The following is a 27,667-nucleotide window of genomic DNA, read 5'->3' on the forward strand; positions in this document are numbered from 1 at the left end:
GATTAAAACAAAGAAAAACACACTTATTATTTGTTGTGCACATTTAGAATGGTCCCTACGTCCATTGCGGTGCACGAGCTGCTGCACACACACCCACGCACCACACGTCCAATCCACAGTCCAACCGACTCCCAGGAGAGCCTGTGTGACGTGCAGGGTGCCACCCCCATGGACACAGAGACAAAGCTGTGCTCCAGGCCACCTGCTCCTATGTCAGGTCCATGCCGCTGCCCAGGACAATCAATTCTTACTTCACAGCTGGGTGGGGAGAAGAGGTTCCCCAGACTCTCTTACTGACTCCCACCTCCCCTTTCCCCCTGCCTCTGGGCATATCTTTAGTGTCAGATGACACTTGGAAGCCATAGGCTAACATCCCCAGCTCTGCTGGGAGCTCAGGGAAGAATATTTCTGTGTAGACAGGAGACTTCTGTGGTGGGCATGGATGTGGTCATAGGAGACCCTGGGGGGGTCGTCTTGCCTATTCCCTTCAGGTTGGGCTCTATCTGTGTTGTTTATCGCCAGAAGAAAAAGAAGAGTATGGCTGTAGAGACTGCAGGGACAGAGACTCCATGAGCTTTCCAGGTCCCTCTTCTAGTATTTGTCACTGATGCAGATTTCTTGCCTGAATCACCGATGCTGCAGTTTTTGCTCATCTCTCTGTAGGCTTAAGAAACTGGGATTTTCCTGCCCCACAAATCTCGAAGGGTTGAAAATGCCCAGAGCCCGAGAACGAGCTTTGAGCATCTGCACAGGAAAACTGCAGTTCTTCATGGGCCCGTGGAGTTTCCGCTTTCTGCTCTGCTGGAAGGAAAGGAGCACTGCTGCCCTCTGGTGGCCAGTTGACAGAGACTCAAGGAGTCATCCAGGGGGTGGGGTCCCCTTTGCTTTTCTCTGGGACAGCAGCTTTGAGTCCTCAGGTAAATTCATCTTTTCACTGTTCCTGGAACACAAGTTTGTCCTCGACCTGGGGCCTTGGCCCTTGTTGAAACCTCTCCTCAGAATGTTCTTTGTCCAGTTCAGGTGGCAGCCCCTTCCTCATTCTCTAGCCTTTGAGCCAATGTCACCTCCCCAGGGAAGCCTTCATGGACTACTTTGTCTGAAACAGCACCCAACCCCACCCCTGTCCCTCTCTGTCCCATTACCTTGTTTCACTCTGTTCAAGCACTTACCTGCTATTTGAAAATACCTGTTTAAATTCTGTGCTTACTGCCTCTCTCCCTCGCCAGAATGTCGGATCCAGGAGAGCAAGGTTGGTTACATTTGTCACTGGACCTCGATGCATCGTACATAGTAGATACTCAAAAATACTTGTTGAAAGAATAGTAAATGTATCTCAACAAGAGCAACTGAGATTCAAGCAGAGGTTCTGGTCTTCAAAACCACACTGACGTGGGCAGGGCACATGCGACTCCCATTTGACAGATGAATAAGCTGAAGCTCAAAGAGAGTTACGGGAGTTGCCTGAGCACCAGCAGGGAGAAATGCACCAGTCCCCGGTGGGTTTTTCCTGCGCTCCCTCAGTCCTGCATTCTGGAGGGGACAAACAGGGGGTATCCCAGGCCTGAACAGCTGTTGCCAGGGGTTGAGGTAGACCCTCACTCCCTGGCCCCGGTTACGAGGGAGCCTGAGCTGCACCTTTGTCCAAAGCTGTGCTGTGGCTCTTGGGGGGTGTGGTGGATGGGCTGAGGAAGGCCAGTCCACAGGAGAATATAACAGGACTCCAGAGAGAGAGGCCTGTCTGCAGAGATGTGCGTTCTGGAGCAGGGTGTGACTGGGAAGGGCGTGTGGCAAGAGAGCTGGAGTCCACGAGGGAATCGTGACTCCTCTGGGGTTTGGCTGTGACATCCGGAGTTTCATCCAGGCTCAGGGGCCCAGCCCCGGCCTCTCTACACTCAGCCTGAGTCAGGGCGGCCCTCTGGTTCTGGGTCCAGCGCAGATGCGAGGGGTTCAGGGCTCTGGCCGCAGAGCCTGGACTGCCATCTGAGCTTGGGCGGGCAGTGGGGCTGGTGGGGGCCCAGGATGACCAGGCCCTGCACGTGCTCTGGCCCTGGGTGTGCAGAGACGGAGTCTGCTCTGTCCCTGGGTGTGCAGAGAGGCAAGGTCAGCAGCAACTGCTCTTGGACTGGCCTTCTGGTGAGAGCTTGATGGAGTCTGTGAGGTAATTCTCCAAGACGCTTTGATACTGGAGAAGGAAAAGAGGAGTCAGCGTTCGCGTCCTGGCAGGCAGAGCTCCACCTGCCCTCTATTTCTTAATGACCGATGGTGGTCGGGCTTTCTGCTCCCCCACCTTGTGCAGCTGGGAAACTGAGGCCCAGTGGGGGAGGAAGTCTTCCCCACCCCCTCCTTCCTCACCTCCTCCTCCAGCTCCTTCCCAGGAACCCAGAGCAGGTGGGTGGCTGTGTTAGAGGCCCAGGTCTCCTGACCTCCAACCAGGTCTTGTAACTTGCCATTCTCCAGAGGGGACAACTGAGGTGACGTTTGCCCTCAGGCAGAGATGATGACGGCCCACTCCTCATTTCTGCAGGAAATCTCTCCCTGCAAACGTCCCCACACCCCAACCTTCTCTCACCGTGCCCACCTCTCAATCTCCCACCATCCTCTGAACTTCCCATGTCTAGGGATCCCTCCCTAAAATAGACTCAATGTTTCTACTGGGGCTTTTTGCTTCTTTGCCCACCCTCCCAAAGTCTCCTGTTCCAACGAGGTCCAGAGAAAGCCTCTTCTTAGTCTAACAAGCCTCTCCCCACCCAGCTGGCCACTCCTCACCTATGACCCACCTAGCTTGGTTCAAGGGTGAGGGCGTCCTTCCTCAAGGAGATGGGGTCTACACACTGAAGGGTCTCTTCTTCGAGGGATCACATCTCTTTCCTTGGCCAAGCCTCCCCCCAGTCTCCGAGCTCCCAGCATTCATGTTCTCCCCGCAGCCGGTGGTGTGTGTGTGAGGGTGAGTGGGTAAGTGGACACACTGGTGTGGACCTGAGCTGGACAGAGCCCCCGTGTGAGGCTGTCTGTCTCAAATGCCCCTCTGAGGGGACAATTTCCAGAAGAGCGGTTGTGCCTTCACTGATTTTTTTCTCCTTCATGGTTCCTGGGCTCCAGCTCTGGTGCCCAGCTGGTGAATGTCAACCAAACACTTAGTGCCGGTGACTCTGGACCCCAGGAGGCTGTGTCAGACCTGCCTGTGGCACCCTCATGATGGTCACCCCCCAAGACACGAGAAGGTCCCCTGATGCCCTGTCACTCGCTGCCACCGCCAGACAGCGAGCAGTAGGTTAGCCTGACAGCTCAGGGCACCGGGCCTGGGACCCAGCCCTTCTTCCCACTGTTTACTTCTTGAAGAGCCCCCATTTCTCACCCGCTCCCTGGTAGGGTGTCCAGGCCAACAGAGCACCAGCTACCCTTATGGGCCTGATGGGCCTTGAGTAGACCTCAGCAAATTCTTTGGAGCTATTAGAATTTTATTTGTTATATATATATATATATATATATATTTTTTTTTTTTTTTTCATTAGGAAAGATTAGTGTTGGGGAGTGGGGGACAGTGTCTCCCAATGAAAGCCTGTCCCTCTGGGGATGTCTCCACACCCCAGTTCCATCTTCCCCTCCACTGGGGAGGATCCTAGCCCACTGCTGGCAGAGCCGGCCCAGCGCACCACAGGCCTTCCCCAGCCCCTCACCCTGAAAGAGCAGAGTCCTCCCCTGAGGTGCCTGAGGCTCCCTTCCCCCAGCACTGCCCAGGTCTGCTGTGCGGGCTCGGGGCTGCACCGCCCGAGACACCATCCAGTCCTCCAGCTGGCCCCATCTGCAGGGCCCACTCACTCCACTGAGCTGATTATAGTTAAAATCCTGACACTTCTGGGCTTCCCTGGTGGCGCAGTGGTTGAGAGTCCGCCTGTCGATGCAGGGGACACGGGTTTGTGCCCCGGTCCGGGAAGATCCCACATGCCGCGGAGCGGCTGGGTCCGTGAGCCATGGCCGCTGAGCCTGTGCGTCCGGAGTCTGTGCTCCGCAATGGGATAGGCCACAACAGTGAGAGGCCCCCATACTGCAAAAAAAAAAAATTCCTGACACTCTGAGCCTCACAGGGAGAGACGAGGAGGAGTAGAACATTACTGTTTCAGTCCCTTTCTAAGCTGACTGATCCACTTCTCCCAGAAAGACAGGCTTTTGAAAAGATTTTCTTATTTTTGTACTTTCCTGGTCCCCCTCTCACCATAAACATCAAAGAGACCTTGCCTGGGATCAGGAACTTTCCTAGCTGGGTCTTTTGGACCCAGGGGGCAGGGCCTGTTGATTCATCACCCCTGAGTATGCCTCACCCTCACGTCCACAGAAGGCCCAGCTGGGATCGTGAACAGAACCTGTGCCTTGTCCTGGATGCCAGCCTTTGGGAGGGAGAGTCTAAGCTGAGGGCTTTCTGAGCTGCTTTGCAGTTTATTCGAGGAACAAACAGTGCTGCCTTTGAAGGTGTGAGAAACACCCTTGTTCACTTTGCACTTTATTCGAGGAACAAACAATGCTGCCTTTGAAGGTGTGAGAAACGCCCTCGTCCATTACACCGGCAAAGCCTGAGGTCTTCACGCCAGCTCTCTTCATCCAATAATAGTCACATCCTCCCCAGGTCCAAGTCAGCCCTGAGCTCCTCCCATTTATGACATCATTTCACTCGATAATGGCATCATCTCGCTCCTCAGGTTTCCTGCAAACCTTCCAAGTCCCTGGCAGTCCATAATTAGATTTCCTGTGTAATTCTTTTCTCCAGACCCCAGTCGTCTTAGCAAGTATGTGCATGTCTAACTGTAAAGTGACACCATAGGATCCTAATGCATCATTTCAGTGGGGATGTGACTGCGGGAGTCTGTCCCTCCAAGCCTGGTCACCTCATAGCCCTGACTTTAGATCCTACCTCCTGAGGACCTCATAAAAGTCCTATAATTTCACTAAGCTTACCTGCCTGTCAGCCTGCTTCCCTCCCGGATGTGGCAAGTTTGTCTTTCTCTAATTAATCCAAAAGGAACCAGGCCTCCCTGCTGCAGCTCATGCCGGGTCCCAGCAGGGATGGTATCGCCAACTTGGTAAGAGCAAAATCCCTTCATCCCAAATCCCCCAAAGCAGGTGGGTGTCCCTTCTTTGATTATGAGGGCATTCTTAGTCATCTTTTGGAATAACTAAATACCCTAATCCTTGAAAGTGGCCAGGTTGGGAAACTAAAGTAACTAGCTACCTTCTCTCCTTTGAAAATGTAAACCGAGTACCTCTTCTGGCGCTCTGCCTGTAAGCTGCTTTTTCCATCCAGAGCTCACTGCAGAGCTCAGACATTTGGGGAACCTCAAGGAAAGACCAGTGTGGACCCGGACTCTGCTGCTGCGTCCTGCAGGCCCCCCAGGCTGCTACAGCTATACCAGTCCCCACTGGAGCAGCAACCACGACGTGTCAGTGGTGGAGACCGACTACGAGGCCTATGCCCTGCTCTACGCCGAGAGCTTCCGAGGCCCGGGCCAGGACTTTTGCATGGCCACGCTCTACAGCCGCACCCAGGCCCCCAAAGCTGAGATCAAGGAGAAATTCGCCACCTTCGCCAAGGCCCAGGGCATCACAGAGGATGGCATTGTCTTCCTGCCACAGACTGACAAGCGCATGAAGGAGCACACGTAGGTGACCCCAGCCCTCAGGACCTGGTCATGCTGCCCTGCTCAGTCTTTTCCTTCTTCAACACCCCCAAGACCCCAGCCCCGGCTCCTGCGCCACTGGCCCTGCCCCCTCGGGCTTTATCCCAGCTCTGAGAATAAACTCTGGAAGCAAGAAAAAACAAAAACAAAAAAAACCAACAAAAAAAACCCACCCCAAATGCCATGTGCTCCATTGCCTCCTCCTCTTGTGACGCTTTTGTTTTCCCCTCTCTTTTCTATCTTGGTCTATAGCATCACTAATCAATCATCCCTCCCTTTGCCAAGCTAGAAACCTCGGTATCAACCTCAACAGCTCCTGATTCCTTCTCTCCTACATTTGATCATCATCAACCCCTGATGGTTCTCCCTCCAAAGTCTCTTTAATCTACCCCGTCCTTGCCATCTTCATCCTCTCATGCCTGGACCTTCTGAATCACCCATCAAGCCCATCCTCCCTGCAGCATGAAACTTCCCTGTTGAAAGCCCTTAGCCATAGCTGTCATTTAAAAATAGCTACCTTTTATTTAATGCCTTCTCTGTGCTCCCATATTATTTTATTTAGCCCTGGCAACAACCCCACGAGGAAGATACTATTACTTGTACTTTAAAGGGAAGGAAGTGATGGCTTAGGGGAGGCTGTATGACTTGTCAGCGACACAGTGAGTAAGAGGTAGAGCCGGGAAATAAGCCAGACCCACCCGGCTTCAGAGCCCAGCTCTTCCCACCCCAGGCTGAGGCTCCCCCCTTATTCTAGCAGCACCTCTCACGTCTTCCTCTCCAAATACTCTGGGCTGGTGTGATTGAGCACATGACCTCCCTGGGAAGGAGGGGAGAGGTACTTGTAGGAAATGTCCTTGAAAACTCCTGTTTGATTTTAAAGTATAGATTTGGAAACTCCAGTTTCACCTTAAAAATCCATGTGAGTTTTTACATTCTGTGCTCTAGTAATTATGTTTATTTTTGGGTGAAATGTTTCCCTTCCAGATTTCTGAATAATAGAGACCTTGCTGGAAGATGCGCCCTGCTGGCCTCCAGGTCCGTACTGGGCCCCTGTGTGCCCTGGGAGTCTGGCAGCGGGTCTAGAGGTCCTGGGCCTACAGCATGAAGTCCAAGGTCTGGTTGGGGCTCACCAGGCCTTCAGGGTCTGGTGCTGTTGGCCTTGAGAGCCCCATCGCTCACCTCGGCCCAGCGGCCCCACTTCCCTCCATGCCACGGTTCTTCCTCTTACAGACGGAGCCCTCAGTGGTCCCTCACGTGAGCCCTGTGGCCTCTGCCACGCCCTTCTCTCCGCCCTTCTGCGGCTCTTGCTCGTGACTTCAACGGTCTACCATGTCCCCCACGCAAACTGCATGTGACCTTTCAACCTCCAACTCACACGTCACCTCTCTGGGCAAGCATCCTTGCCCGCCCTCACCACCAGCACCTCTGAGTCACCTCGATGCCTTGGTCATATCCCCTCCCTGCCCCAGCCCATGGCACTTACCTCACTCCATGACAGTCTATCTGTTTTCTTTTTTATTTTGTGAATCTATATTTTTTGTCTTTTCCATTATAGCCTATTACAGGATATTGAATATAGTTCCCTGTGCCATACAATAGGACCTTGGTGTTTCTCCATTCTATATATACTAGTTTGCATCTGCTAACCCCAAACTCCCAATCCCTCCCTCCCCTCCCCCCTCCCTCTTGGCAACCACAAGCCTGTTCTCTCTGCATGACCTCCTATTTTGGATGCCTTACTCCTTTGCCTGACCGTGGGGCCACTGAGGTCCACATCTCCAACCCTAGCCTGACAACCCAAGAATGTTTATGGGATGGAATTATTTCCATCTTATGAGGAAATTGAGGCTCAGAGAAGTCATATGTCTTGCCCAGGGGTCCACTTGAAACCATGAGGGCGGGATCAAACCTAGGTCAGTCTGACTGCAGGTATCACACCCGTGACCGCCACGCTTCTCATCAGTAAATTTCCCCCATCCTTGTGAGGGACTGACATGGGGTCGCCAATCCATTCTTTTGCCAAGTAAGGACAATGGAAAAGAAAAACAAGCAGACAAACTACCAGCCACTAACATCACTGTGTCATAAAAGTGACACAGCAGGAAGGACATAGTTTCAAGGATGAAGGACACTCCTTGTCCAGAAAGGACAGATGCTAACTACACACAGACACGGGCTGTGGGCTGATGATGGAGCTTCCCTGTGACTAAGCACTTGGCGATCACTGCACTGTGTCTGTGGAGGATCAGTGATCGTGTACCACCCTATGAGGTCAAACAGGTCAAATCCCTCACCTTCCAGGGAATGGCATGAACAGGCACATCTGTATTACCGGCTGTGCAATAGAGCAGCACTTCTTGACCATGTGCTAGAGATAGCCACCCCTCTTCTTCCTTTTAACATGACACAGTGAGGGCTGGGGGCCAGGAGGGGAAGCATTAATAATAGCACATGGGGGCAAACTCTGAGATGAAGGCAATGGGGTGTGTGGGTGGCAAGCTCGAGCCCTCTGCCTGGGCAGCTGCTAGGGGTGGCTGCTGTCCCTCTCCGTTGTGGACAACCCACAGGGCAGGGCCAGGCAGACCAGTGACAGCAGGCCCTTCCACAGAGGGGAGCCCCCCCGACTGCCCATCCTCATTCGCTCCTTTCCTCAATTCAGGATCACTGCCGTGATGACCTTCTCCCCATTTCTAAGAAGCCCACCTTGATTGCATATAGCAGAATAATGAAACATGCTGAGCCCCTCCCTGTGCAAATCTCTCACGGACCCTCTTCAGAGTTTCTGAACTCTATATGAGAATGGCATTAAAACCCTGCTAATACTTCCAGGGGACCTTCCCTGATCCTCCTCTTCTCTCTCCCCCTTCTCTCCCCTGCAGTGTGGGCTGTGTGTCCCTCCTCTGGGGCCCCATCACCAGTCCTTGCCCACCATACGGTGCCTGCACTGCAGCCACTCCTGTGCCGATCTGTCTCCCTTACGAGAGCATGGGACCCCGGAGCCCTGGACGGGACCTGACACATGTGACATACTCAACACGTGCTTGTTGAGAGACTACACCAAGTGGTCTACATCTATCCATCATTTTGATTGGAGGATGTCAACAACTCCCGCAGGCTTCATTATTCCACTTGGACCAATACTTGGCACCTTGGGGCTTCTCTCCCATCAGTGAGGACTGAACTAGAACATTACTTCTCAAACTCTTACTAAATTAGAGTCTCTAGGGATGAGGTATAGAACTGTAGTTTTTAGAAACTCCACAGATGATAATCAGCTGGATTGAGGGACCACTGATGATGGATTCTAAGGAAACTTTATGCCTCTGGTATTCTGTGGTTCCAGAATTGGAGTACTGTTGAGCCCATTCAACAACTGATTAATTAAGGTGATGAGCAATCCTGTCCCACACACGTCCCTCCCAATATATACTTATCTGGACGCTCCTGAGTTCCCCCATCCTAGGGGGCAGTTGGCAGGTGCCACTCACCCTTGACAGAGCCCGACCGGCCAGCATCTCGAAGGCTTGTACCACATTGATGTCATTCTTGGCACTGACTTCAAAATAGGGAATATCCTTCTCTTTACACCAGTCTTGGGCTACCTCCTGTGGCACCTGCGTGAGGGGAAGAAATGATCACTGTTCCTGTGTCCCCATCCCCACCATGATTATCACCATCACCACAGCCACACCTTCCCCACCACCACTCTCTTTTTTTTTTTTTTTGCGCGGGCCTCTCACTGTTGTGGCCTCTCCCGTTGCGGAGCACAGGCTCCGGCCGCGCAGGCTCAGCGGCCATGGCTCATGGGCCCAGCCGCTCCGCGGCATGTGGGATCCTCCCGGACCGGGGCACGAACCCGCGTCCTCTGCATCGGCAGGCGGACCCCCAACGACCGCGCCACCAGGGAAGCCCCACCACTCTCACTTATTGAGAACCTTCCATGTGTCTGTAAGTTTACAGGTGTTATTATTATTTTTAAAATTAATAATTAATTAATTTATTTATTTTTGGCTGCGTTGGGTCTTCGTTGCTGTGCGCAGGCTTTTCTCTAGTTGCAGTGAATGGGGGCTGCTCTTCGTTGCGGTGTGTGGGCTTCTCACTGCGGTGGCTTCTCTCATTGTGGAGCGCGGGCTCTAGGCACATGGGCTTCAGGAGTTGCGGCTCGCGGGCTCAGTAGTTGTGGTGCATGGGCTTAGTTGCTCCGCGGCATGTGGGATCTTCCTGGACCAGGGCTCGAACCCGTGTCCCCTGCATTGGCAGGCAGATTCTTAACCACTGCACCACAAGGGAAGCCCCACGTGTTATTTTTTAACATAAGCCAATGAAGTGGCTATTTTTAGCTCCATTTTACACATGAGGAGACCGAGGACTGGAGTGTGTGGGGCTGAGCAGGGTTTGAACACAGGCTTGGAAGAATTAGAACCCTCTGTGCTATGCCATCTTCTTAAGGCCTACACTAGGAGCTTCTTCCTGCCATTGACTCCTTCCTCAGTCCCTTCAAAGGGAGGTGGACATAACAGACACTAGCCAGGGAGGGAGAACTTCCTTCTCCTGAGCTGGCTGACCAGGCCCACGCTGCTGGGCAGAGACTCAGGTCCCTGTTAACCCTTCTTCCTCAGGGTAGAATCTTTGGAACAGTTGATAAGCTCCCACTCTGGGCCAGATACTAGGTTAGACATCTGATCATATTAACTCACTTAATCCTCTAACAACCTTGTGAAATGGGTCTTTTTAGCTTCACTTTATAGATAAGAACACTGAGCCTCAGAGAGGTTCAGGAGCTTGCCTCAGATCACACAGCTAAGAAAGGCAGAACTTGGATGCAGCCACAGCTCAGTGCTCCCATGGCATCTGCGCTGCCCTCTTCAGGGCACTGCGCAAGAATTGTGCTGCTGGTCTGTCTCTCCCATCGGACTGCAGGTTTCTTGAACTCAGGGTCAGGACTTTTAGCTCTTGTCCTGGCACCATGAACCACTCAGTACAGGCTGAAAGAATACGGCTCTACCCAAATGCAAACACCAATCACAGTTTGAGGATGTTAGATTGGAGAATGCTCTGGCAGCCCTGTGGGTTACTTCCAAAGACAATTGGTTCAACTGAGTTTAGTCTAATCAATTATTTTGGGCAAGAGGGAATGACCATATATTGATATTTGCTGTGCCTGATACTTTATAACCATTATTTCACTTTAAGGGAGCCAAGGTTTTTCTCATGGAGAAAGAATCATTCTGCTCCTTTCCTGGAACCCAGGGAAGCCAGGGGGAGATCTGAGACTGTTCCTTGTCACACTGTCTCCTGCAGGCTCTGGAAAGTCTAGCTTACTGGGATTAAAGGAACCATCACCGTCCTCTGTTTCTTTGGCCCTTGCTGTCCTGGCCTCAGGACTGGCTGCAGGGCCCAGGGCCTCATGGCTCTCTTTCACAAAGCCTCTGTTGTCCAGGGGCATTGCTCTGGTATTGTGAGGCTCGCTTCCTAAGACTGCAGGGTAGAAACTGGGGTCAGCTAAGCAGCCTGCCCTTTGGGGAGCCTGGATGACACCTCTGGCCCCCCACGCTCAGTCTCCCTGGAGCTGCTGCACTTGAGCAGAGCAGGAAGAGAGTCCAGGCCCTGGTCTTGGCCTCTGATCTCTAAGGTCCTCCTGCCTTTTGGGGCGAGGAGCCCCTGAACAGGCCACGACTGCTCTGTTCTGTGGAGCATAGATGTCCTTGATCTGGTGAGCAACCAAGCAGCCTCACAGATCGGGGAAAATCCTGAACTATTTGGATGAAGAATCAAGGATGGCCAAGTTGCTGATTATTACTGTCCTCACTAGTAACACACAAATAAATAATCATTAGAAATTAACATGTTATAATAATACCTTGATGGCATCTTTGGAATCCCAAAGGTTTTGCATCTTGTAAAGTTCTTTAAAAGACCTTAGGGTGGGCTTCCTTGGTGGCACAGTGGTTAAGAATCCACCTGCCAATGCAGGGGACACGGGTTTGAGCCCTGGTCCAGGAAGATCCCACATGCTGTGGAGCAACTAAGCCCGTGCGCCACAACTACTGAAGCCAGTGTGCCTAGAGCCCGTGCTCCGCAACAAGAGAAGACGTGGCAATGAGAAGCCCGAGCACCACAACGAAGAGTAACCCCCGCTCGCCACAACTAGAGAAAGCCCACACGCAGCAATGAAGACCCAATGCAGCCAAAAATAAATAAAGAAAGAAAGAAAAGAAAAAAAAGTTAAAAGAAAAAGATTTTAGGGCAAGGACTGGACTTACCCTTCTTATTGCTCCCCCTTCTTTATATCCTACCGCCACCAGCTAATGAGCATTTTTCTGGGCACATCGTTGGTGCTCAGGAGTTGCAGTAAAAATGGAAGTAAATTGCAATGAAGTCAAGTGTCTCTGCTTCTCCAAGAGGCAGGGAGATTCTTCATATGCTATGGCATGAGAAGCTGAAGCCCAGACTGGTGCCCAAGGTCACCCAGAGACAAAGCTAGGAAGACAAGCCCACACCTACAGCCCGATGATCTCTCTGTCCCTTCTCTACCACTGACAGTGACTGGGCCTGCCCAGAGTCCGGTTATGACAGACATTTTCTCTCACTTCTCCCCTATCATTCTCTCTCTGGTTTTTATGGATTGATTAAATACACACTCTAGAATATCAGTTGAGATTGTGTTGCAAATTAACATTCCTTTTATACCCCCTCACCTCTCCCACTCAACCTCAGAATGTTGCCCTGGGAAGAAAATGACCCACCCAGCACTTTTCCCTTCCAATTCTAGTTACAGCTTCATGATTTTTAAAGTCGTCTTGTCTTCTTTTATTTATAAAATAACAGCTATTTATAATTTAGGCTCTGACTGTGGAAATAAACTCAGGGTGTCAGCCGTGGGGACGTGGGAAGTATGAAAATTTTGAAAGTGTTACTTCCATTGATTTTGTTTTGGCTGACAATATACTATTTTTTTTAAATTAATTTATTTTTGGCTGTTTTGGGTCTTTGTTGCTGTGCACGGGCTTTCTCTAGTTGAGGTGAGCAGGGGCTACTCTTCGTTGCGGTGCGTGGGCTTCTCATTGTGGTTGCTTCTCTTGTTGCAGAGCACGGGCTCTAGGCGTGAGGGCTTCAGTACTTGTGGCATGTGGGCTCAGTAGTTGTGGCTCGCAGGCTCTAGCATGCAGGCTCAGTAGTTGCGGTGCACGGGCTTAGTTGTTCCATGGCATGTGGGATCTTCCCAGACCAGGGCTCAAACCCGTGTCCCCTGCATTGGCAGGTGGATTCTTAACCACTGCACCACCAGGGAAGTCCCGACAATATACTATTAACATTTTACTTTCCCTGTTACAATTTGGCTGTTCATTAGAGGTCAAACGTTTGACAAAATTAGTCCACTTTGCAGACTTTTATTTATGATGCTTTTCCATCTCATATGCATTTAATTAATTAATTTGTTTGTTTGTTTGCCTTTGGCCGCACCGCATAGCATGTGAGATGTTAGTTTCCCAACCAGGGATCGAACCTGTGTCCCCTGCAGTGGAAGCGCGGAGTACTAACAACTGGACCCCCAGGGAATTCCCTAATATGCATTTATTTATTATTTTTTTCTTTTTCTTTTTTTTTCTAACATCTTTATTGGAGTATAATGCTTTACAATGGTGTGTTAGTTTCTGCTTTATAACAAAGTGAATCAGCTATACATATACATATATCCCCATACCTCACTTGCATTTAAAATGATCAATTGTGTGTGTTAAGATTAGTGTGTCGATACATCTTAAACCAATCAAAAATAACAAAGAGGGCTTCCCTGGTGGCGCAGTGGTTGAGAGTCCGCCTGCCGATGCAGGGGACACGGGTTCGTGCCCCGGTCTGGGAAGATCCCACATGCCACGGAGCGGTTGGGCCCGTGAGCCATGGCCGTTGAGCCTGCGCGTCCGGAGCCTGTGCTCCGCAACGGGAGAGGCCACAACAGTGAGAGGCCCACGTACAGCAAAAAAAAAAAAAAAAAAAAAAAAAAAATAACAAAGAAAACATAATCCCAATGTTATGAATCAGTAGTAAGCCAGAAACTGTCTGAGAGTAGAGCGAAGAATTCACATCCTAGTGAATAAATTCCTTGTAGCATAGATGCTAGCAGAAGTGTTCTTTCTAATAAACTAATTTTTTTTCCACTTTTACCTTGTGTAGAAGGAGTAGGGGTTTTAAGAAAAATCTAAGTCAGTAATTTCTTTAAAATTATCTGAAGTATTGATGGATTGATTGATTGTGGTAAAATATACATAAACATAAAATTTACCATTTTAACTATATTTAAGTGTACAGTTCAGTGGCATTAGTACATTCACATCTCTGTGTAACCGTCACCACTGTTCATTTCCACAGCTTTTTCATCATCCCTCATCTAGCATATATGTTTTAAATATTCATTTTCTTTTTGTTAAGTAGGAAGAGCTTCCCTATCTTCCCAGCCCACACCTTGGAGATATTAAATTAAGGAGGGTAACAGTCACTTCCATGTATTAAGATTGCCATGTGCTTTATGGGCATCATTGCCTATAATCCTCAAACAACCTCATGAAATCTGAGTCTGGTCTTTATTTCACAAAGAAGCTGGAACTGACCAAGGACACACACGAATTTGAGCATGAATTTGAGCCCAGAGAAGGTGCCCCTTCCAGTGGCCCTCAGCTCTTATCCACTCAACCCTGTGCAAGCGGGGACCATCTCCAGCCTGGATCTCCAAGCCCAGGATGTGCCTCTCGGTGACTGGCAGCATCCCCTGCTGGGTCTGTGCCTTGTGAGGGCAGCCGCTTCCCAGCCTCGCCTCTGGCTCCACGATCCTGGGTGTCTGGATTGAAGTCCCTCTGCTCTCCCCACTTCCAGTTCCTCCTCTCCACTTCCCTGTGCTCACTTCATGGCTGCGAGCACTTCCTTACCTCTGTTCCTCCTGTTCTGCCTCCCTTCAAGCCCTTCCCTTGTCACCCGCTCCAGTGCGGGTTATTTCCACACCCTACTCAGTACAGACCCCAGAGACCTGCTTGGGCTTGCCTGGGTCTTTGCTGCTTCTTTCAAACTCTTATTCTTCATCTCTCTGCAGAACAAAGCTCATCCCCCTGCAGCTGGGAATGGACCCCCTCTACCCCTCTGAGTCATCACCTATGCCTCCCATCCTGCCAGGTACCCCCTGGTTCACTGAACACTTGCAATCTCGTGAAGCTTCCTCTGCATGCAGCCCCCAGTGCTCACGAGAGCCTCACACTTCCTTTCCCTGTAGCTGTCTTCACCTTCTCTCCACTCAGCCTCTCCTTCCCAGGCCCAGACCCAGGGCCTCCATTGTCTGCTCTCCTTTCCCCCTCCCTCCTTCTGCCCTGTTCCTCAACCTCTGACAGCCTCCTGGTTCTTGAGCCTCTTCTTGTCTCTCCTTTTTCCTTCATGGGTTCTCAGTGAGTGCCTTGGCAGGTCTGTTCTTCAGCTACTCTTGTCTGGAAAAACCTTCCATCATCAGGTCCCTGGCTTTTACCCCATGTACCACTGTTGAAGAAAAACACAACATAGACTCCACTTCAAACTCCTGGTCTCCCTGAGCCCTTGGTGTCACCCATCAGTTCTGGTCTTTGTCCTTGACTAGCTCCTTCACCCGTTTCTCTGCAGAGTAACTGGTACAGCTTCACCATGATTCTTGAGACTTCTCCTGGGCTCCCTTCCTCCTCTCTCTCAACAGAAGATGGTGCCTCTTATTTCACTGAGGAAACGTCGGACTCTCAGTCTTGAACTCCCTCGACTGCCCACCCCACGACTTGCAGGTATATGAAGCAAGATGTGAAATGGAAGTTTTGGCAGAGACACTACAGTGTGATTGATGCCAGGTATCAAGTTGGTTAGGAGACAGACCACCCCTGGGACCGTGCACATTTCCAGAGGTTCATGACCAAGAATCTGCTAGACGACTCTAACACCCCCGGCATGGAATAAAAGGATTGAAAAGGAGGGTTAGAAAGGATTTTTTTTTGTGGGGGGAGAGTTGTGTTGGGGGGACAGCCCTCCCAAGAGGGAGACCATGTAAGGCCTCACCTCTGGCCAAAAGAGGGCTTCAAGGAGGCCACTTGGAAAGGTTAACATATGACCCCTGGAGTTTGGTGGCTACAGTGGATTAGTATCTGATTGCATCTGAGGGATTTAAGGCAAAAGGCAACAGGGCAGAGAGAGGACAGACTGCACTAAGAACGAATTACCCTTGGCCCTACAATGGAGCCAGAATGCACGGGTGTGCCTTATGAAAGAGAGGTGGGCTCCACAGAGAGCTAGCCAGCCTGGAGCTGTTGTAAACCCCATCAGGAAGAGTGTCTGCAGGAGGAGGGGACCCCACAGAGTGGAGGATGGCTCTTAAGCTCCCAAATTAGGAGTTGAGGAAGAATATGCAAGACCCTTGTCAGGGGAGGTACAGTTAAATGTTCCCAGTGGAGGCTTCTTAGGACCCAAAGGAGTAATCCACCAAGAGACAGCTTGAAATACCTGTTGGGCCCGGAGAGCACAAACTATCTTAAGACAGTACCAGTCAAATAAGGATTTTTTCACTTCTCCTGACCTCTTATCCCTCTTTTTGCTTCTTTCCTGATGGGGTCTGAAACCAAAATTATCCTGAGAAGGGGAGGAAGTGTGGACACATAAAGTTGGCAATGAGATGCCCCTCCTAGACCACAGTGTTCTCACTTGCAGCTGGCCCCAGTGGGAAGAAGAGAGACCCTTTGGCTGTGAATGAACTTAGGACTTTGATTCTTATTTGAGATTGGATATTTGTAATTAGAGAATTGACACTAAATTTGCAACCTGAAGTTACCATATAATTGATGACTTCTAGATTTCTATTTCCAGCACAGACTTCTCCTTTGAAGTTTCATTCTTATGTGTTCTAAAGCCTACTGGTCATCTCCAATTAGTTGTTCTCCAAGCTCCTCCAACTCAGCATGTCAGAACCAAACTCACCTCTCTCTCTGAACAAGAGGCTCTTCTTTATGGTGGTAATAGCTTAGTTGGAAGCACTAGCATCCATTCATCCACCCACCCATCCATCATTCCAAATGATGCCTCAGTTCTCCTATCACTTTTCTCCATTTGAACACTTGTGAAAATGTGGTTCAAATATGAACCCCATTTATTTTCTCTATTTGAAACACTAAGACAACTTGATCAGACGCTCTTTCTGGTGTCCTTTGGGCTTTGTTTGGCACAAGAGCATCTTTTATAAGTTGTCTACTTTTATTCTTTTCTCATTAGTAGGCAACGATGAACAGAGCTCTACTCAATGCCACTGCAGTGGTAAACACCTACATACGTGTGGTCACTGCAGTCATGGAGCAAGCAGATCATTTGTCAAGTGGTTGGCCAGAATATGCTTCAGCTAATAAGAAATACATACTGTATTACTACTTCCCCAGAAAATTTGTAGTTTCAAGAATTCATAACTGCAGACCCCCTATCTGACCCTGGGTAGAAATACTGTTCGACAGATTAATTCAAATCCCACCTGCCTACTTTTGATGCCTTCATTCTGCCATTCCCTATCTCTAGACAAAATCGTCTTCAGTTCTCGGCTCACATCATACTATTTCTTACCTTTGTTCTTGCTGTTTCTTCAGCCTGGAACCCACTTCCTTATAGGAAGCCCTTTCTATACTCTGGGCTTGAGTAGATAGATGCCCTTTCACTATGGTCCCCAAATATCCAAGGTGTATCTCTATGATTGCTTATGATTTATCTTATTGTATCATAATTGTCTTTAAATTATCTGCATCCGTTACTAGACTGTGATATTCGTAAGGTAAGGACTATGCCTGATTCAATTCTGTATGTGTGGGACTTAACTCAGTGCCTGGCATATAGCCAGCCCTCACGTGTTTGGTGAATGAATGAATGAATGAGTCAGCGGTACCTGCCGGTCTGCCAGATCGATCTTGTTCCCCAGCACCACCATGGGGTAGGACTGCTCCATTGGAATGGTTTTGGCCAGAACATCACCCCTCCAGGTTTCCAGGGCTTCAAAGGTCTCCAGGTCAGTGACATCAAAAGCCAGGATGCAGCCATCAGAGCCTTTGTAGAATGTAGACACCATGGAGCGGAATCGCTCCTGTCCTCCTGTGTCCCAGATCTGGAGGGGAAGAACAGAGGCTCCATGGGGCTGTGATGAGTGGCTGAAGGTATGCCCAACCAGGTCACATCATGTCAAAGCTTCCTTTTCTGGGTAGGGGGCAGATAGCCCTGGCACAGGTGCCCGAGGTCCTTTCACACATGGGCATCACACACCCTGTCACCCATGTACACTACAGAATCTCTGCACTAATATTTAACATCCCAAGAGTACTTCCACATCTGAGTCCTCATTTTCCACCTGGGGCATCAGGACAGGCATTGTTCTTCCACCTGATAGATTTGGACCTTGGGAGTGACTTGCCCAAGTCCACTTGGCAATTTTTCCAGGGAACCTGAGCCTTAGAGTGGGGCCTCTTAATTCTGGATTAGTGCTCTTCCTTCTAGATCAGGGATCAGTAAATTTTTCTGTAAAGGGACATATAGTAAATAACGTAGGCTTTGCAGAATATATACCATCTGTTTCCATTACTCAATTCTGCTGTTGTACTGTGAAAGCAGCCATAATACCGTGAGTAAACAAATGGGCAGGGCTGTGTTCCAATAAAACTTTATTTTCAAAAGCAGATGGTGGACCAGATTTGGCCCATGAATTAAAGTTTGCTGATCTATGCTCTAGACTCTTCTAGCTCCTGGTGCACATTGCTGTGTGAGTGGCCGTCCAGGGAATGTGGGGTGATATTCAGGTGTGTATGTAGAAGAGAGAATGAGAAGGTGGCTCACCTGTAGCTTCAAAGTTGTGTCATCGAGTATGATAATCTTGGAGAGGATGCTGGCTCCCAGTGTGGTCTGATAGTCCTCGTAAAATGTCTTGTGCACGAATCGGTGGAGAAGGGAAGTCTTTCCAACACTAAGGAAAAAAACCCAGACACATGTGGACACACTACAAACACACACACACACACACACACACATATCCATACCTTTCTCAACATCTTACCATGACCCTCTCACCACCGTCTCTCTTTGAGATTTTGAATTTCTAACATTTGCAGTTTGAGTAGCTTGCTAATACTAGGAAATGGACACTAGAAGCAGGGACCAAAGTGAGCGGAGAAGTTGCAGAGAGATGAGTGCCTCACAGCAAAAGGGTCAGGTCTTTCCTGTATGTGGCAGGAGGTAGGAGGGCAGAGAGATGCTAAATGGCTTGCCTAATTCACATACCTAGTTACTGCAGAGTTAACTGCAGAGCCGGGGTCAGAAACCAGGTAGCCTGACTCCCAGTCTCTTTCTCCTATCTCAGCTCCCTTCCCTGAGGTGGAATGCCCTCCCTGGTGCCACTCTGAATCAGAAAGGGACCCATGCAATGCGGGAGCACATACAGGACGTCTCACTGTTCTTGGGGAGGAGCTTCTTCTCAACCCCTAGACCCCGAGCTGAACTTGGCTTACCCCAGGGCTCCGATGATGATGAGCTTGAGGTCCACCTTCTTCCGAGGATTCATGGAGGGGCTTCAGAGCCTGTAGGGAAACAGAAGTCATCTACATGCTGGCCAGAGTAACCCTGTGGCCATTGTCACTGGAGCTGGTCTCTACTTTCCCCTCATCATGTGCAGAACTCTGCCCTGGGCTCGGATGGGGTTGTTCTCCAAAAGAGGTGGATGACTCAGCAACCCTTACACACCCACCTCCTCACTTCCCCTGGGGGTCTCCCTGAGGCTGGAAGGATGGTGGCCCTGCCCTGTAGGACAGGCACACCTCTTACCTTTCAGCTCTATCAACCCCTCGGAGCACCAAGGCTGGACTGGACTGAACAGAGGCCTCACAGACAGCCTCTGTTCCAAGCCTGGAGCCAGGGATGGAGGGCGGTGCGGGAAGAGGAGATGGGGGTGGGACAAGGGGTCCATTGTTAGGACTGCTGAGAGGCTTTGGATGCAAGAGTTGCCTTCCTTCAGCCCGAGGTGTCGCTGCATTGGCAGAATCAAAAGGCTCTTCTTTAATGCAGCTGGTGGGGGTGTAACTGGTACATGTTTCTGGAAAGCTGCTTGGCAGCAAGTATTGAGAGCCTTAAAAATGTCCCTGCCCTCCACTTCTAGGAATTTGTCCTAAAAAAATAATCTGAAACGCAGGCAAAGACTCTTGTTCAAGAATGTTCTTTCCTAGCGTCATTTATAAACATCCAACAATAAAGAAGTGGTTAAAAAAATCATGGCACACGATGAATTATTAAGCAGTCATTAAAATGGAGTTTGTGAGCTTATTATAATAACGTGGGAAAATGCTTATGCCATAGGATCTAAATGAAAAACAGAAGACACTAAACTGTACATACCATACTGCCCCCCCCAAGTATTGAAATGAATTCCTACTTGCATGGAAAAAGATCTAGAAAGAAATATATAAAAAACGTAAGTGGTGAATTCTGGATGGTAGGAAACTATGATTTTAATTTTGTTCTCTATAGTTTTTAGTATGTTCCAATATTTTTTTAACAACAAACATGTCAAACATGTATTGTTTCTATAAGAGAAAAATATTTGTATGTATGTTTTATACATATAAATTATATATGTATATATATTGTGATTATTAACAAGATAAAGCAAAACTGTCTCAGGGAATTATGCTTAACTGGCTCTTTGGTTCTACCCTTACGTGCACACACATATATACTATTCCCAACTCCTGGGTCTTCTGACCTTGGATGCAGTAGATGTATTGAGTTAACCTTGATCTGACTCTGCCTGGTTGAGGTAGCAAAAGTTGGCCATCTTGAACATGCCTGGTACTGGGAAAAAGCTCTCAATTGGATGTCCTGAGGTTTTGGTTCTAGTTCTCACTTTGCCACTGTGTGACCTTGGGCCAGTTACTTCCCCTCTTTGAGTCTTGGCTTTCCAATTAGAGGATGAGCCATCTGGGCCCCAAAGACCCAAGGCCCCTTCTGGTTGAAAAATGCTTTATCTACTGGAGTGTAACTCACTGGGCCACGAGAGCCTTGCCCAGGGCAAAAGACAAAGCAAATAGGAGCCCACTCCAGGGAGTCATCAGGGGAGAAAGGAAAGGGGTGAGTGATTACAGCAGAGAGAAAATGTAAAGTGCCCCGACAGAGGCCCCAAGAAACTGCTGTGAGAATGCAGGGCTTGGGGAGAAGCTGCCAATCCAACTGAGCCCTGAGGAAATGACACATGTAGTTGGGGGTGATATTTCCAAGGAGGAAATGAAATATCAAAGCTCTGGGAACAGGGGAGTGAAGAAGGTGGATGGTTTGCTTCAGGGAAGGGTGAGGCGAAGAGTGTGGAGAGAGAAAAGCCTAGAAGGAAGCAAGATTAAGATGGGTCATGAATACAGACCGAGGATTCTGTCATTCATTTATTCATTCGTCAAACATTTCCCACGCTTCAGACAGGCAGAGGAAGAGAATTCAAAGTATTAACAGGGGCTGGTATTTTGTACTGGGTGTCACCGCCCACAAGGAAACCAGCCAAGGGAGAAGTGACTCAGAAGCTTCTGAAAGGCATGTGTCTCAAAGCATCAGTTACCACTCGGGAAGGGGAGCAAGGGTGAGCTCTTTCCTAAAGGCTTTGGTACAACCCGCTAACTTAGCCCCAAAAGCCAATAGAGTGCCCTGGAAAGGGAGTCAGAACAAAAGGGAGGCAGGGGAAGTGGGAGGGGAACCAGCATTGGCTGAGCACCTGCAGGGGCTGCTCTGTAGGGCTTAGGAAATCATGAGCTATGAGATGAGTATAACGGGGGCTCAAAGAAGCCAAGTCACTCATGACTCATCTAAGGCCCCACAGGTAGTATGTGGATGAGCTAATGTGTGAATCAAAGGCCAGAGAAGGCTGCTCCGTGCCATGTTGCCCCCTGACGTCCTGAGTTTGAACTGTAGAGTCTGTGTGCACAGGATCTAGGGCACTGGGCTCAGGTTTGGTGAACCCCAACAAAACCCTGGTAGAGCTGTAGGGGATGAAGAGAAAGGCAGCCAAAGTGATAAGAGCCACAGTGGAAGCCAAGGGAATGGGCTGCTGAACAGGAGCTGTCGTGTGTGGACTGACCACAGGGGTCAAAAGAGCATCCTGAGGCAGAGGGGAGCAGATTCACACATTGCCATGCGGAGTTGTCAACGCTCACACTATAAGCTAAGGTTTACTCACCTGGTGGTGCTGTAGAGTACTTTGCGAATATGCAAATAAACATATCATCGGGAGGTTAATAAATGAATACATTGTTATACTACATTTAACACACATAGTACATTATTATAATGCATTTATGGCACAAATTAAGGGCTCAAGAAACTTTAGCACACAGAAATATCTTGTGGGATTGATACTACTCTTATCTCTGTTTTACCACTGAAGAAACAGGTGTTTAGAGAAGTTAAGTATGTAGTTCATCTCTAAAAGCACGGTCTGTAAGTGGCAGAACTGGGACTTGAGTACAGGCCTGACTCCAGAGATCACACTCTTAGCTGCTAGGTCCTACTTACTGCCTTCTGTGAAACTAGAATGAGGATCACACACCCTGACACTTGGTGCCCCTGTCGGAGAGTCTGGGGGGCTGGATGGTTTGGGTTTGACATGGTGCAGCATAGCTGGTGTGCGTATGAAGGGAAAGCTGGGGTTGAGGGCGGGGTAGGTGGAAAGTGTACGCCGTATAACAGAGGACCAATATCCACTATGTGTAAAGCACTCTACAGACAATCAAAGACAACACAGAACATAAAAGCGGGCAAAGAATACGCATAAGTAACCAGTAGAGATCTTATAAATGATAAGTAGTAAGCTTTGGGAGACACTTAAACTTACTGATTTTTAAGGACATGCAAAGTTAAAAAATACCACTTTTTTACCCACCAGAGTGGCAAAAATTAAAAAGATTGATGATAATACTTAGTGTTGACAAGTGGGTGGGGGAAAACTCTTGTTTACTGCTGATAGACTATGAATTGGCACTGTCTTTTTTGGAGGGCAGTTTGACAGTATCAAAATTTAATAAGCATATACCCTAGATTCTAATTCTAGGAGTCTATCCAACAGAAATACACATATGCTCAAACATACATTTTTACAAAGATAATTGCTGAAGAACACTGTAACCTAAATGTCCATCAATAAAAGACCCTTGGCATAAATTATGATCCATACATACTCTGAAATACTAGGCAGTTTTTAAATGAGTGAAGTAATGAAGTGGAAAAATATGACAATTTAAGTGAAAAAAAATCACTGAACATTTTGTATAGTATGATCCCAATTGTATAAAAACTACAACCCTATGTGTGTGACTATATGTTTAATATTATATGTATGCTTGTCCTGCAATACATAGAAAACTATGGATAGATACATACTAAATGATTAATAGGAGGTGGGGAAAGGTAGGTTAGAGGCAAGGAGCTATTGTTTTATTTTATATATGTCTTGTGTTAAAATTTGTTACACAAGTCTAAGTTGTTATTGTAATTAAAAATATCAAATAGGGCTTCCTTGGTGGCTCAGTGGTTAAGAGTCCACCTGCCAATGCAGGGGACACGGGTTTGATTCCTGGTCCGGGAAGATCCCACATGCCGCAGAGCAACTAAGCCCGTGAGCCACAACTACTGAAGCCCATGCGCCTAGAGCCCACGCTCCACAACAAGAGAGGTCACCGCAATGAGAAGCCCGCGCACCGCAATGAAGAGTAAACCCTGCTCGCCACAACTAGAGAAAGCCCGTGCGCAGCAACGAAGACCCAACATAGCCAAAAATGAATAAATAAATATTTAAAAAATTAAAAAAATTTTAAAAGCCTGGTGAGGACTTTTCAGTGTATGTGGCATGAAGTCCAGTTTCCTGGCTTAAATTCCTGGAATTCCTCACTACGTCTAAAAAAAAAAATATATATATATATATATATATATATATATATATATATAAAATAAAGACAACATTTCTTTATAAAGAGCAGGTGGAAGGATGGCAGCCCAAAGTCATCTGACTGTGACTTCCTGACAGGACAAGTCACTTTTGTGTCTGGGGCAGGAGAGAGAGGCCTCCTGGGACTCTGGAGTGATCATGGGTTTTGCAGTCAGAGTTTTCATCCCACCTCCATATATTTGTGACCTTGGGAGAGTTTCTTAACCTTGGTGAGTCTGTTCCCTTGTGGGTAAAATAGACATCACTCATGGCTGTGGCTGATTCTGCAGTGTGGCATGTGTCATGTTCTTAGAGCAAATTGGAAAGACCTGGTTAAACGGTTAAACACGGTGGGGGGCAGATACCTGATTTGTAGTGCCTGCCACTTTCTGTGGTGTAAATACTCCCACCGTGGCTGATTTCAAGCTACCAGTGTGGATCATTCTCCAGTTCACTACAGAAGGACCCCAAAGTTCATCTAGTCCAACCTCCCACCCAGTGCTTGAGCCACCTGCACCATATTCATGGAAAGATGGCCAGAACTGCCCCACAAAACTTGCCTCCACTAGGGGTGGATTTCTCCTGGAAGCCACAGAAAGAATGCTTAGTTCCTCTGCTACATGCCAGCCCTCCTGAGATTTAAAGTCTTGGAGTTTTACTTGAGTCTTTTCTTCTCCAGATTCTTATAACTCACCTCAGCCTTTACTCCGAGCCCCCTTCACCCACCACTGCCGTAGTCCTTCCTCTGGATGAGCCCTCAAAGTCTGCTGCCATGCAGATTCCCCTACACCCCGCCAGAAGGGCAGGGATTTACTGAGGCTGCTATTTACAATAGCCTGTCTCTCTCTTCCCTTCTCCACCACCTTGGTGTGTGTGGTTGACTCTGTTCCTTGCCATGCCTTCTCACAAGACATTCAGGATCAAGCAATTCCTGGCCAGGAAGCAAAAGCAGAATTGTCCCACTCTCCCAATGGATTTGTGTGAAAACTGGTCATAAAATCAGGTACAACTCCAAGAGGAGATATTGGAGAAGAGCCAAGCTGGGTCTGTAAGGAACCACACACGACACGGCCCACATATCGATGCTGTATCAAGGTCACTGGCATCTTACCATATCTAGCTGAAAACATTGCCACTGTCTGGACAGCAGGACATGTTCTATTGGGAAAAATGATCTTTCTCTTTGTTTCTATGCTTCTGCACTAGCAGGTTGGTTCAGTAGTAAGTATGTGAGCTCTTTTGTTTGAAAAATAAAATAAAATAAAACAGCCTGGTCGTTGGTCCCAGGATAACTAGCAGCAAGAGGGTGACCAGGACTATGCCACTGGCAATGGAGGGTGGCTTGAGGGTAGACACTGGATGGGCTCACCAGGGAACCACGTGCAGATTTCAGACTGTGGCTGGAGGTCCTCCTTGTATCCTTTGGGCTCTGTCCTTGGCTGGGCTTTGGCAATGTCTGTCCTTTTAAGCCTCCTTCCTCCCACTCAGCTGACTCAGATACTTTAAACCAGTGCATCCTCCTAGAGGCCAGACTGAGTCATCACCCTCCACTGTTAAATAACAGTGAAAAGCAGGTTTGCAATGCAGGGCCCCCCTTCAGCCAGCTCAGGTCTGAACAGAGCAGAGTCTGCCGGGGACTGTTCTCCAGTGCACGTAGCTAACTCTTTTCCCCATCTTGCCTGGCAGGACTTCTAAGCCCTAGCCTTGCCCATCTGCCAAAGCTCAATGTAGCTCAGTGCCCAGGGAGTGAGAAAGATGGACTTGATGCCTCCCCAGTGCCCCCACCCCATGCAGCACATTCTTTTTAAAGTCAGTCTTCTAAGAACTCTTGGACCTGCGCTGCTTTTACCTTCCCACTTTGCTTCTCTCTCTCCCCTCCTGGACCCAACCGGGACCCAGACACAAACTTCCACCTAAAAGAGGTGTTGGGTGAGGTGTCATTTCTGCTGACAGGGAGGAGGGCTGAGAGGCAGTGAGCAGGGGCAGCTGAGATTTCTGAAGCAGGTAAAGCCTCCCCCTCCTCAGACCATCTTACCCCACGTCACTGCCTCCCCTCTCTGCTCCCACGCTTTGGAAAATAACACATGTATCCACCCTAAAACATAAATGGGATTTACAATCTTGAAGTAAGTTTGCCTTTGAAAAGAGGCTATCGGGGAGCATAAGTCTTTATTGCCTCTCAGGAAGGCTTACAAGTCTGCCTCACCCACCCAAATCCAGGTTTAGACCTGCTCTCTCCGGGAAGTGTACCCACAGCCCTGGTTTCAGGAGGCTCAGCACTCCTGTTCTTTAAGTTCTTTGGGGGTATTAGTTCTATTTCCCCAAGTAGACTGTCAGTGCCCAGAGGGCAGGACAATGCCTCACACCTCTCAGTATCCTTCCAAAGAGTCTGACTCATGCCGGGAATATTGAGTCTTCAGTAAATAGTCATCTATCCATCCATCCATCCATTCCCATCCATCCATCCATCCTTCTGTCCATCCATCCATCCATTCATCTGTCCATCCCTCCATCAATCTATCCATCCATCCAGCACATGTACTGCATGGCTACTACGTACTATGTAGGTCTGAGGATATAGGTAAGTTACTATCTCCATGTGACCTGTGGTGGGGGATTGATCTGTAAGTCCAAAGAAATTATTTTTATTAATATACAATGCTAGCAACTATAGGACACTTTGCAGTTAGAAAAATGCCATCATAGCCCAGTGGACTTCAGAGTCAGGAACAACTAGTTTGTGGCAAGCTGAGACTAAAATTCGGGCCTGTCTAACGCTGTTCATTGGCTTCCCAAGAATCACAGAGCTGTGCTGAGAGGCGTATTTACAGTTTAGAACAAGAGGGACACTTTCCTACTCCAGGGGTTCCCCCTTCCCCGATGAGACCCTTGGGTTGACACGGTTCCATCCCAGAAGGTGCCCTGTCAAAGTGGCGAGGGGACTCTGGGTGCTAGCAGGACACAGCCCTGCTGAAGGGCTCCGGTCTCTGGCTGGCCCTTCTCTGACTGTGCCGGCAGCTGCATCGCTTTGCTGCTGACAGCCGGCCGTGCAGAGCCCCGAGTCGGGCCCCAACTCCCCTGGCTGGGCAGGGAGTCCTTTCTGCCTTGGCTCGCTGCCACCCCCTGGGAGGTACTCAGGCGTGGGTGTTCTTTGGGCTGGATCTAAACCCTGCAGCTGACAGATTCTAAGCCTCCCTTGCCTCCACTCCTCCCCGCACCCCAAAACCCAAATACCTCTGGGGCTGCTGGAATAGAGAGGAACCGAGAAAAGCTTCCAGGTCCCTTTCAGCCTCTGACGGCAGGCGGGGGTTCCCTCTGAGTCGGGGGTCTCCTCTTAGAGCAGCAGTCTCAGCCGGGTCAGAGGAAAAAGGCTTTGGGAGTAAAAAAGAGTTTGTTGAGGCTAAGCCACTTCTTTCTGAGTTTTCCTCCTCTCCCTCTCATGCACAAACTTGGGAAAGTTGCAAAAGAGGTTGGGCTGGGGTGACCTCAGTCGTGTGGGTGGAGGGAGTGGGAGGGTGGGAAAGCCAGGCTTCCGAGCTGACTGGATTTGGGGCCCCTTGAGAATTTAGTTTACAGGGACTCTGGTCCTGGGGGGAGTGAGGCATAGGAGGCATGAGGGTGGGCCCTTGTGGGTCAGAGGGTCTGCAAGGTAACGTACCAGTTTGTGGGCACCATAAAAAGCCTCTGGCTGCTTTTAGGAACTTCTGCCTCTGTTGCTGGAAGCCGCCCAGGAAAGGGGCCCTTTTGTTGGTTGAATTATCAGACTCACATGTGTAGTAGATTCCCTCCTGCCATCAGCCTGGTGGGGAGAGGTTCTAGTCCTCACGCCTTGCCCTCACTTTAATACTGCACACACACACCACATCTCCACACACACACACACACACACACACACACAGAACCAGACTTGTGAGATGGGAGGCAAGTCCTGACATCTCCCTGTGCCTCTCAGATGAGAATGTGTGACTCAACCTGAAGTTCTTAGGAGACTACAGGAAATTAAAATATTAGTGTAAGGCAGGTTTGAGCT

At 49.1% G+C, this 27,667-nt stretch overlaps 1 protein-coding gene and 2 pseudogenes across 4 annotated transcripts; 2 read left to right on the forward strand and 1 right to left on the reverse strand.

The window, feature by feature from the left end:
* Positions 1-27,561, reverse strand: RAB7B (RAB7B, member RAS oncogene family). 2 transcript variants are annotated; one of them, XM_081225324.1, is made up of 7 exons: positions 27,407-27,561; positions 26,872-27,008; positions 19,193-19,261; positions 18,525-18,651; positions 17,587-17,802; positions 9,158-9,283; positions 1-2,182 (listed from the first exon to the last, which is right to left on the reverse strand). In XM_081225324.1, the coding sequence occupies exons 3-7, from the start codon at positions 19,243-19,245 to the stop codon at positions 2,102-2,104; spliced, it is 603 nt and encodes a 200-aa protein (XP_081081450.1). In that variant the 5' UTR covers positions 19,246-19,261; positions 26,872-27,008; positions 27,407-27,561; the 3' UTR covers positions 1-2,101. The 2 variants fall into 2 exon arrangements, with proteins under 2 accessions (XP_081081450.1, XP_081081451.1); XM_081225325.1 differs by lacking the exon at positions 27,407-27,561 and adding an exon at positions 27,296-27,399.
* LOC308612468 (prostaglandin-H2 D-isomerase-like) lies at positions 5,040-6,291 on the forward strand (annotated as a pseudogene). The gene is made up of 2 exons: positions 5,040-5,075; positions 5,297-6,291. The product of its transcript is annotated as a prostaglandin-H2 D-isomerase-like (transcript).
* On the forward strand, positions 24,533-24,689 carry LOC308612515 (large ribosomal subunit protein eL39-like; annotated as a pseudogene). Its single transcript has one exon. The product of its transcript is annotated as a large ribosomal subunit protein eL39-like (transcript).
* Positions 27,562-27,667: the final 106 nt, after the last annotated feature.

The sequence above is a fragment of the Mesoplodon bidens genome (assembly GCF_964165515.1).
Source record: "Mesoplodon bidens genome assembly, chromosome: 2".
NCBI lineage: Eukaryota > Metazoa > Chordata > Mammalia > Artiodactyla > Ziphiidae > Mesoplodon > Mesoplodon bidens.